The sequence below is a fragment of the Pezoporus wallicus genome, unplaced genomic scaffold, assembly GCF_028554395.1.
Source record: "Pezoporus wallicus isolate ANWC-B61680 ecotype Strahan unplaced genomic scaffold, APGP_CSIRO_Pwel_v1 scaffold_13239, whole genome shotgun sequence".
Classification (NCBI taxonomy): Eukaryota; Metazoa; Chordata; class Aves; order Psittaciformes; family Psittacidae; genus Pezoporus; species Pezoporus wallicus.
The window spans coordinates 7,050,758-7,062,889 of NW_026642052.1; the positions used below are offsets into that span (position 1 = coordinate 7,050,758).

A 12,132-nucleotide genomic window follows, 5' to 3' on the forward strand; every position below is an offset into this window, starting at 1 on the left:
ATATATTCTTGACAATCTTGCCACTTATAGCTATGTCAGGCAAAAATAGTGTCTCAGGAAGCGCACATGCTGGTTCCTCCCCAGAGAGGATTCTGCTCCTCAGACTGAAAGCTGAAGACCCCACCGAGTGCACCCCATTGAACCTCCACTCACTAGATCCCGTGCAATGACCACCAACCTCTGAGGAGGACTGGAAGTGACTCCTTTTAGAGCCCCTCAATGCTTCTCCTTAAATTGGCCAGTGGGGGTCACTGCTGTTGAATGACACAAGGCTCCATCCCTCCCAGGGTTGAGGCTGCAGCTCTGGAGTGCTCCTAGCTCCTGCTCATGGAGTGAGAAGCAGAATCCAAGAATTAAACCCTAGTCTCTTGCATGGCAGCATACACTGCTATGGCCTAGTTATGGTAGTACATATTTGACTAGGTTAGTTTAAAAAAAGATTTAGACTGTAGTCACTCAATCTTATTAATTTACTCTGTGATTAGAAACAACATTTTTGGTCAAGGAATGTCTCATGATAGTAAAATATGGTTGCAGTGAAGCACTGTAAATAAAGCAGTGGATGTTTTACATTACGTGATAGAAATTTAATAATATAACCACAAAAGCAGCTTTCACGTATATCATACCTTACATCCTGAAATAACCCTAATTGCCATCCAAACTTAAATTGATGCATATAAACTACACACAGCGATTACTTCATACACAACTCAAATGCAAGCACTTCTATTTAACAGACCGGTCATTTCTCAGGCTTCATCTTTTTTTATACCTAGCCTCAAAGTTTAGCTCAACTATGCCCAGTTACATAACTGAACTTTTTAACTTGGGATCTTAAAGATCATTCTATGGCTACACAATGCCTTACTGTAGTGTGGTGGTAAAAATGTGTGGTGGGCCATGTAAAATTCCCCATCCCTATGCCTACTGTCTTTGCTGCTCTTTGCCCTGGTCAGTGTGTTACAGTGATCAGTTGGTAGATCAGATGTCACAGTCCCCAGAAGTACACAAACAGTGCTTCACAAGCCTGAGGTAATTTAAAATGCCTGAAACTATCAAGTGTATTGTTTGAGCAAGTCTCATACTCCAAGGATTGAAAGTTGCGCTAGTTTTAGCAGCCAGCATGCCCCTAAGTGCTAAGTCAAAGGAACAAGGGTACCTCCTCCTGCTTTCCTTCCTTCTTATGGAACTGCATGAGTGGTGATTATTTCAATAATTGACTTCTTATCTCCTTGTCACAAAAATTATTAACGACTGAAAGCCCCATTGCTGCCCACACCCATAATGGTCACTGCTCCCAAGAAAAAAGCATCAGACTGACACTAGTGTTGAAATGATCTATAGAAACAGAACTGACATTTTAATTAGGTTTCAGAGTAAACACTTTGCAGAGGAAAATGTTTATCTTTCACATCGCATCATGGCCCTCTCTGTTAACTTGACATTCTGGTCTTGTTTGGAATATTTTTCATAAAGCGTAAAAACTGGAAACCAATTTGCTCACTCTCATCTCCTCACAGCTAAATCTTAGATTCTTAATTGCACGGTTCTGAGACATGGGATAATTTCTGACACTAATCTTCTGGCCCTGCCATTGCTGCTCTGGTACTACAACATCTGTTAGAAACCACCTAAACCCACCACCTCTTTCTGAAACATGTAAGAGAGTGCTCCCTTCCACATTAGCAGGTTTACCTATTGGTTTGGCTTTTGAGGAGCTCACAGAGAACTATAAAGAGAAAGAGAGATTATTGAGAATGCAAGGAGGCTCTAATTAAGACTCTAAATGTAACAAAGAACATTTGATTTACTTAGTGGCATGTAATGATGCTTTATTCTTTCCAACGCAGATGATATTTCACTGGGTTCACGGTTATAGTATTACACTCAACAGGATCTTCATTAGTAAATGAAAGCAAAATCCACTTATTAATTTCTATGGTTATGACTGAGAGCAGCCTAGAGTAATGGTTCTCAGAATTTGTGAGAGCCGTGCATTGCTGTCAAATTTCCAAATTCAAAGATGAATATGGATCAATATACACTGTTTTCATTGAACTTAGGAGAAAGTTATACTTAAGTGATAATAGGTGTATGGACCCCTTCTGATGCATGCAGGTACTACCTATAATCTACAGATCCCTGTGTACAAATCACTGTTCTATGTACAAGAGTCTGAGCTTGCAAGAAAGTTTTATTTGAAACAGAGGAATATGAAAAATGTAAATGAATGCAATTTCAGCCAGTAAAGAGGCTTGAAAACTGAGCAAAGATTTGGGAAAACACTGCAGCTAGCTTCAAACAGAAGAGATTAGTATTGTGCAAGTGACAAGGCAATGACACACCCAAATTAGACAACTAATTTCTGTGAAATCATAGGCTAATATTAGAAAGCCATGTTTTCTGTGAACCTTGCAGAAGGAGTCTTGACCATCTTTGATCTTAATTTTGAGGAAAGAGGAAATTGGTAATTCCAGTTTCTGCCCAATGAGTTAACGTTTCTTCCAAAGTTCATATATGATCGAGAACATGAACGAATCTAAGTACTTTTCAAATGACTGGCAGCTATTGAGACTAAGACAGCTGAGGGGACTACAATTTCTGGTCCCTGTTGTCTCAGCTTTCTTTATGCACTAAAAAAGACATTGTATTTGTGGAAAGCACTGGCAGTATGGAGCCTGCTCCAAGGACAGCCTGAGAGAAGAAAACTTCTGGTGAGAAAAATGCTTCTATATTTGTGCTATTGGAGTGACTTTGGTGGCACTCGGTTCTACTTCCAACACTCTTCAATGTGTTGCGTCAACATCTCTGGGATTCAGGTTAAAAGCATCACTGGACAAGTAATAGGTCAACGTAGGCATGAGCTGTGAAGTGCAATCACGTAGCACACTGGCTAACTGCGTTTGTTTTAAGAATGTAGGGAACGTGTAATATGTAACAAGGCACTTAGGCAAGAAATGTCCCAAGTGATTGGGATTGACAAGAGATGCTGAAGGTCTGCCATCAATAGAATGGGCACTATCAGAATCAGAGAAACCACTGTTTTTCCTACCACTGTAAGGGAAAATGAGTGTAATAGAGTGCAAGTGACTGTCAAAGGGCAAAACATTGTATTTTATTTAGAGGGTTGAGAAAACATAAAAAATAGTTAGAGATATGAGGACAGAGAGAGTCTGACCCTTCTCAAATTACTGATGAGAGGGAAGATGCATACCCACCCACTGGCAGAGACCCTTAAGATGTTTTTGAAGACTCTGTTATTAAAAATGCATCAGAATGTGTCAGCACAGTCAAAGTGCTAATAAATTTAAGGCAACACAAAGGGCACAAATGATACTGATGAATTAGGGTTCAGCAACTGAACTTCAGGGTGCAGTGCCAATCTATCTGACGCATGCATGGAGATACAACCACATCATTGCAGTCTTTGGGCTTGGCTCTATTGTCAGCACTGTCCCTGCCTGAAGAACAGGAAATAATGCAGGTAGAGGAAATGGCACAACCTCGTATTACTGAAGAAGAATGTGTATGTGACAATTACTGCTCATCTCATTGGGGGTTTGCTTACCCCCATGTATTTATCTGAAGAACTGGAAGGGGTTATGGAAAATGACAAATCTCCCTGAAGTTTCAAGCTTTGTCATAGCTGAAGGTAATTCAGCTGCTTTCCAGTCACATGGTACATTTGCGTCTCCAGACATGAACATCTCATTAAAAAAGGAGAAGTTAATAGTGTGAATGAGAACTGTAGATGAGGTATATGTGAAGTTCACATCTTTGCCAGAGTGTACACAGCATTACTACAGGAGTGAAACAGAATAATTGCTAATGTCCTAAACCAAGAAACATTACATAGAATAGAGGATAAGCAAGCATCATCTAACCAGGATTAATTTACTATCAAACAGAAAACAACACATAAGCATAAAAGTGACAGGAAAGTAGGATTTAAATTCTGTTATGGTAGACAGACTGTGCTGGCTGGGAAGAAATCACTGGAGAAAAAGAGAAAGCTGAAGTACATGACTTCATATTAATCCAGGTCTGGTATGGATGTGAGCTCATTGTTAGGATTCTCCAGAGAAGTGCATGGGAAAAATGGAATTGAAACTAGCTCTAGTTATGTGAGTCATCTGGACATAAGATGCAGTGATCTCATTCCCCTTCTCTAGTGAGCGGGAAAACGCTTTTACCAGTGAAAATGAATGATTTCAGAAGATTTTTTGTACTGAGCACAAAAGTCCCACTCACAGAAAGCTCTTTGGCCAAATGAAGGTTTTGATTAATTGAAAACAATCAAATAGTGTTTGGGGTTATCTTGTCTTCTATCATATATAGAGGAAATCAAGCATTAACTATCGAATGATTAGTTCTAAGGTAAAGTTATGTGAAAGAAATAGAAAGCAAGTTACTGCTACCTGCAGCTACCTTCAGAAAGCAGTGGCATGCCTGTAATAAGGCCCATTTCAAATGCATAATTTTGAAGAAACATCTTGCTATTTAACTGAAAAGTGTTGAATAGTTTTACACCAAAATATCCTACTGCTAAAATTATTTTGAGTTCTGTCTACTCTAGAGGGTGGCCCAACCATTAATTCCATCTGGTTTGCTATCTTTGCTGTGAGAAGAGCTGTTGTATGTCAAATCAAATAGCTGAGCTTTTTCCACTTTTCAGAGTCCTAAAAATGGAACCTGATCTTCCTTACAAATTGTTGGGACCATCTTGCAACTCTGGTATAGAAAACAAATTGGAAAATATTGACTATGCAGCATCCTGAAAAGTCAATGAATACTAAACCCCCATCCCTGTATTTCATGATAAACTTCACCATTATGTCTCAGATGCTCAAATATCTCCACCAGGAAGAGTAGCCTTAACTACTTCATCTGGCAGGAGTAACCTTTCAGTACCTGACGTCAGCCTGAATATCATTGGGAGTGACAGGTAACTTTCAAAGGGCTCAGTTACACCCAAACATGCAAGTACACATGGCTACCACTGAAGCCAACAAAAGCCATCTCTCCTGGGAGAAGCAGACTGAAGAGAGGCAGGGGGTAAGAGTCTAGTCCTATTGAGCTGAACTTGGGGCAGGGAGTAGCCAAGATAAAATGAGTTTACTGTCCTTTAAACTTGGAGACAGCAGGAAACTAGCTGGTTGCTCAGTTTTGTACCTAATTGCTGATTTTTCTTAAATATGGTTGATTATTGATCCAAGGGGTTTTCTGGCAGACACAATTAGTGAGACAGGGTGGTCCCTGGCACCAGGGGATCAGGTAACTGGCCTTCAGACTGCTTTGTGCTGCCAGAAAAACCCAGAGATGCCTATATTAGGGAAAGCATCTGACTCCAGGGATGCGAACCACACCGAAATTTTAATATGACAAGGAGAAAATATGAGTTTAATGCACTGAAACCCAAAGCTTCTGTAAGCTAGGGGATTGCTGAATCAGTTGCTAAACAAACCTTCATTTCACGGTGTTAGACTAGTCCTCCTTTTTATCTGGGTATTCAGACTTCCTAGGAAGTGCCTGCTTTGTGCTAACAAAAGCCCAATATTCTCTGTCAGGCTTCAGAGGAGACCAGGCCTTTCCTATCTTCTGATCAGAAATGCAATACAAATCCCTGCATGTTATTCCCAAGATACCACTTTGTATTTTCTATAATATCAAGTTAATTTCCCTAGCTTTAAAATGCATAAGCTATCTCCTTATTGACTAAAGTGCACTTTGTTACAATTTGGGGTCTGATTTCCCCTGTATTGTGACTAAGGCAATAAATGTGACATTGTCAAAGTGCTGTACAGTTCTGGAAATGAATTGGTGTTTCCCTATATAATTAGGATGTCAAAAGTTACAGCTAGCAGGGTGGATAAGCTGAAACCCATATTCCAGGGGATCTACCTTCTGCAAGTGGAGTGGTTGGAAAAAGAGATAACCTCTACAGGTAAGTAAATTCATAGTCTGTTCCACTGAAGCACCTGATTCCAGCACAGATTAGAGGTGAGGTACTAATGTAGGGACACCAGGGGGTCAGCTCAGGTAGGGCTGTCTTGTTCCACAGAGACTCATCCTCTCTTAGCACCTGGCAAGTGGAAGTCTGCAAGACTCATGCTATATCTAAGAACATGAGGCCCAGTCTGAGTCCCATCACCAGTGGAAGTACTCCTACTGACAAGAAGGGGAGCTGGCCCAGGCCTTAAGAAAATCACATTTGTCCTCAGTATACCCCAGCTTGAGGGTCATTCGTTAAATCTGCATTGAAGAATGGCTTCTTCACATCTCTCCACTAATACCCCAGCTTCCACAGCACACTGTGCAAGATCGCTTTTTGCTTGTGATAGTTTAGGCTCAAGAATGCACCTTCTTTACAGTGTAAGGGAAAAATTAAAGCACCATAAGAGATTCAGGCCTAAAAGGAAGGTGAGACTTACAGGTACCTGACTTGATAGACTCAGGTTTGCAGCAGCTGACTTTTTCTTGCTGTTGGTACTATTTGCATTGTTTCCAGCACTGCTGTTGGAAGTGCTGCTGGTAGAGTTTTTCCTTTTTCTCCGCTTGGTTGTTGGTTGCCTTGTGGGTTCTGCTGCAATAAAATGGTAAAGAAGGAAAGCAAATGGCAGGTATTGTAAAGCGTGCACTAAAATGATTCATAAGCAGAAGTGGTGAAATATTTTTTCATTTAGTTTTAAGTTTCTATGTTTACTACTAGTAGTAGTAGATTTAACATATGAACCATGTAATAATATTTGGACCCAAACCAACAGAATCTGCCTTCAATTTTATATAATGGAATAATGACGCTTATTTTCCCAGCACTATCTGTAAAGATATTTAGAATCATAGAATCATAGAATAGTTAGGGTTAGAAAGGACCTTAAGATCATCTAGTTCCACCCCCCTGCCATGGGCAGGGACACCTCACACTAAACCATGTCACCCAAGGCCTCGTCCAACCTGGTCTTGAACACCGCCAGGGATGGAACATTCACAACCTCCCTGGGCAACCCATTCCAGTGCCTCACCACCCTTACAGTAAAGAACTTCCTCCTTATACCCAGTCTAAACTTATCCTCTTTAAGTTTTAACACATTACTCCTTGTCCTATCACTACAGTCCCTAATGAAGAGTCCCTCCCCAGCATCATTATAGGCCCCCTTCAGATACTGGAAGGCTGCTATGAGGTCTCCACGCAGCCTTCTCTTCTCCAGGCTGAACAGCCCCAACTTTCTCAGCCTGTCTTCATACAGGAGGTGCTCCAGTCCCCTGATCATCCTCGTGGCCCTTCTCTGCACTTGTTCCAACAGTTCCATGTCCTTTTTATGTTGAGGACACCAGAACTGTACACAATACTCCAAGTGAGGTCTCACGAGTTTAAAATCATCTTACCAATGGGAACAAGAAGATAACTACCATGATGCTCAAATTCATTGTGTAACTTGCTGGAGGTCACAGCAAGCAACAATTATAATCGAATTCCAGGTCTTATTCTGACACAGCCTCAGCTGACACATCCAGAGGCAAAGGCTAAAGGTAGCTTTGTATCCTTCTGCTGCCATCGATGCAGCATACAAGCAACTGCCATTTGAGCTCCTTCTGCCTCTACTGTGGGCTTCATCTTTAAAACTTCTTCTCCCAAAAGAGCATGCCATTTGTCAGCAAGTCTTCCAAACTCAGACCAAATCAGGACAATTGCATAACTTTACTTAAATAGGCAAGGAACAGAGGGGCAATTGTGCTTCTCAAAATTTGGCCTGAGCACCCCTGTGAATAGTCTTAGATATAAAAATCTTTAATAATTTGAAAAAAGAGAGAATTATTATTTTGAGGTGTAAGAGGAAGGAGATTAGGTTCAGGCCTGTAAATAACATTATATTAGTCTCAAAGACAATTAATTATGAATTGTAGCTGTAATTTTAGAGTCACAGCAGGAAGCTGAATTACACAAATGATGAATTCTAATGGAGCCAGTAGGCATTTTGCATTCCATCTACACATATTTTTGTAGTAAATTATATCCTAGTCAGTGAAACCATCTGAACGTGCACATCTATAAATCACTTGGGTCAGACTGAAATCATATAACATCAGAATCATTTTCAGGCTTACTTTTGGAACAGTGTTAATTCTTATTTCTTTTCTTTGTAAGTAATTTTCCCCATTGTTTCTATATTAAGTTAACTATAGAATAGGTAAAATACTGGAAATAAAACATACCTGGTGGGGCCACCATTCTCTGCCATTTTTGAAACAAGCAAGTCTTCAAGCAGTCTCGAGGACTTAGATTGTAAGTTTTATGTCTTGACATCAGTTCCTGCATTGGCTCCAGTATTACACACAACTGGAAGAAAAAGCCAGAATGGAATGATTTCATCCAAGCAAAGACTCAGTTGATCAGTGTTTACATAGCTGGAAAGTATATTTTTGGCTTTTTTTTAGCCTTGCTAACAGAGTATGTCTTGTACGCCTCAGTTTAATCTGCTCGGGCATTGTAGGATAAAAACTGAATTGAAGGAAAGTTTTACTCACTATTTGCTATCTTAAATATTAAAAACTAATAATTAAAAAAAATCAGATAAACTTCAACTCTGGTTTTCCAGACCACAGAGATTTCAGAAGAGTAGAAAATTTTCATGCTTGATTGCCAAAGCTGCAAAGATGAATTAATAAATAATGAAATGCCCATAGCAGGTTATCATTCCCATGCAGCAAAATGTACACACAGTGATCTTCTTCTGACCTGCTGCACTCCACCTGAAGACTTCTCATAAGTAATCTTTTATCTTATTATTGCATGTAAAATAATTCAAGTAATCTTGTTCCTTTGTTATGAGGACTATACATTCTCTTTCCACCATGAATGACATGTCCAAGAAAAAAGAGAAGCATTTTATTTTCCTTGTCAGCTTGAACGCTCTATTGTGTGAAAGCTAGAGATTTCTGAAAACATGGAATTTCAAGCAAACACCTTTTAAAAATAGTCTTGTATATTTTCTATATCTGTTCACTTAATTAAAATCACTGCTTTCTGCTTCTGTTAGCACAGCAGATCTAGCATAAAAACCAGTGAGCTGGTTTCTATTCCCTCCTGTTTATCACCACAGAATCATTTCCAGTCAGTTAAACCTTACGCAAAGCCACAGAAGACTACAGAATTGCACACATGTAATTGAGGGCTTACTCTTGCTTGCAGGATTCTTGTTTCTTGGTCATCCTACATGAGAAGAAAAAATCCAGGTGGATTTTGAACCCCTAGGTTCCACCTGAAATTTGCAGGGCACAAAGGCAGAAAAGGTTCCTTACTTGCTGAGCACATTTGATGAGGAAATAGCTGACACAGAATAAACATGGACCCTGCATGCCCTTTTTAGTCCCTTTTCAAAGCAGAACCACTTCCAGAAGCAGGGGAAAGTTTGGGGCTTTTTAACCAACAGAAGTAAGGCAACAAGTTGGTCTAATTATTAGAACTTAGAAAGGCAACTGCAGAAAGGCGTAACTTTTGAGTTATTTACTTAATTTTATCAAGCCTTCCTGAAGAAGCACCATGGATTTACTTCAGCAGGCGATGCTTTCATTTCATGCTTTTACAAGTATGCAAGGCATGAGGCAAATTCTTCTGTCTGGGTTGCAGGGCCAATCAATGTTTGCTCTGTTCTCCCCATGTGCACCCTACTCTGATTCGTATAAGTGGTGATGCAAAGTATGCAGGGAAAATAGCTGAAAGGGAGCTGCCATGAGGACTGAGAGATTAATTCAGCATTTAAATATTATTATGTACTGGCAATGCCTTTTGATGAGACTTTCATTAACAGCAGTTAAAATAGAGATAACATAAAGCAGCAGGGAGAATGAAGAGCTTCAGCATGAGGAATTGTTTTTTCCAACTGCAGAAATTGAATCTGCAGTTGCCTCATTGACTTTTTTCTTACACAGACTTTTTACATACATTTTTGTAGATAAATATCTGCAAGATAATCTAATAAAAAGAGAGCTGCTATCAGGCTGTGCACTTTAGGCTCAGATTTTCCTCTGGTTCAATATTCTATCAAGAATTAACAGTATCAGGTCCTAAAGTATGTGCAGGATCCAGTTTATGCTGTGAAAGAGGTGTTGTATTTTGTGTTCTTATTCAATTTATTCTGAAAACTGCAGGCACTTGCTCAGGTTTTGTATGTGTTTGTGAGAGAGAGAGATTTGTGATCATAATGGACACCATTGTTTTGGTTCTCAAAAGTTTGGGTTCTGGCAGGAGTGCCTAAATTGTCTCATTACGAGAAGATAGCATGGAACTAGCATGAAAAAGCTATCTGTGATAATTCTTAACAAACTAGTTAGCCAGGGCAGAGCAGTACACTCACGTAGTTCTACCACTGCTGGGACTGAAAGTATGTAAATATACATGTAGGGTCTTCCAAGATTTCCTTAGGGATACTTTATACATGACACATTTACTCCTTTGTATATATTTATTGTTGGCAACAAAGAGAGTGTTTTTTCTTTATCATCTGGCAAAGATGCTTCCCATTGTGCTCTAACTGTAATGCACACTGAGGAGAACTATGCAGTCCTTGCTGTCTGTAGATATCTTGAATGTTAATCCTGTCTATAATCTCTCTTCACACACATGATTAAAATGGGATACAGATCCAAAATGTAGCAATGCCTGACTGATCTCACACGTATGGACTCAAAATGACAAGCACTGGGGCCTCTACACTAAAGCATGGGATGGTCTCATCTTCTGGATATCTGGGAGGTGTATGGACTCACATAAATTCCTCTTCTGATTTTGGGGATTTAACAACCATTTCCCTTTCTAAAGTACGAAAATTGTAAGGTTAGCTCTGGATGTGTGAATAATATGAGGGCATTGACCTCTATAGTGACAAGTTCATTTTAAAAGTGTCTGGCTCATGTGAATTCGGCACAAATGTAAAATGAACTGGATTAACAATGATTGATAATAAATCTCATAGTCCTTTTCGGTGACATTTGAGACCTACTTGAAACCTAAAGTGACTCAAAACCAAATCCCTGAAAGAGGAAAAGGTCATGGTCCAATTATCTTCAGTCTGAGGACCTTGCCTGTGACAATCAGTAACTTGGTTTCTGCAAAAAACTAGATTAAAAATGTGGGGACAAGATGCCTGCAAGAGTTAGATTTGCCAAAACCACCTGCCTTCTTTAGCTGCTAGTGAGCAGGGTAACCTGCAAGCTGGTTTGACTGCATCATTTTACAAAGTGATTTCTGAAAACAAAGCCAACTAAATGTTTTACATATTCTTACATTCGTTGGCATGAGGCGTAAACTGCCTATTCCCCACAGATCACCTAATCTTATTCTGTGAGATTCCTTTCCAAAACATCTATTTTAACATTTTTTGCAAGAATTGGATAATATTGGAATGTACAAGTCTTTACTTTAGTACTATAACAATAGTATTTGGAATATCAACAAAACCAATCTATTCTACAAGCATTTTCTGCACAGCTCAAAAAGTCACACAGGAAAATATCTAAAGACTTAAGGACTTTAGTGCAGTGACAATATATGATCACAGAAATAATTTTTATATTTCTAGGAACCCAGAACCTTTAATGGCAACACTTGACTGTTAGATATTAGATATTATTAGATATTTCTGTTAGATATTTCCAAGCTCCTTGTTAGAGGACCATAAAAGGTGGGTCTCATTTGCCCACACATCTGTCTATTACCAGGTGAAATGCCCTAAGTTATGTTGGATCTGATCCATCTGATTGCTTGTACTGCCTCAGAAGGACATAAGGCTCCATGTGGATGTTTCAGGCACTAGAGGATATCTGAAGTGTGTGGGCAATTAAAAGAAGCCCAAAGTTAAAAGAAAAATTATGCTTCTTTTACCATTTAAACCAAATTTGGAATAATGTGTGTCACAATAGATTACATACTTTCCCTCCAGAGACCTAAAACCTACTGAATGAACTTCACATGATGCTTAGTAACCCAATATTATTAGAATTAGTTTCCAGTCATGTTTTTTTATTTGAATTTATCACGATATCTGTCCATTACTGCAGAATCACTGCTATTTCACTGCCATAGCTGTGAGGTGGATCCGGTACTACAGATGAACACAGCACCTTACAGTG

General features: G+C 39.4%; 1 protein-coding gene across 17 annotated transcripts in view; it reads right to left on the bottom strand.

Annotated features, from left to right (window-relative positions):
* Window positions 1-12,132, bottom strand: part of LDB2 (LIM domain binding 2) — a 402,626-nt gene that overhangs the window by 3,527 nt on the left and 386,967 nt on the right. For 6 of the 17 annotated variants that reach the window (XM_057426646.1, XM_057426639.1, XM_057426648.1 and 3 more), the window contains 2 exons: window positions 8,218-8,341; window positions 6,435-6,586 (listed from right to left, as the gene is read on the bottom strand). In XM_057426646.1, coding sequence (XP_057282629.1) covers window positions 6,435-6,586; window positions 8,218-8,341 — 276 coding nt within the window. Of the gene's footprint in view, window positions 1-178; window positions 322-6,434; window positions 6,587-8,217; window positions 8,342-12,132 lie in introns of all 17 variants that reach the window. The other 11 variants (XM_057426649.1, XM_057426653.1, XM_057426650.1 and 8 more) reach the window with 6 other exon arrangements.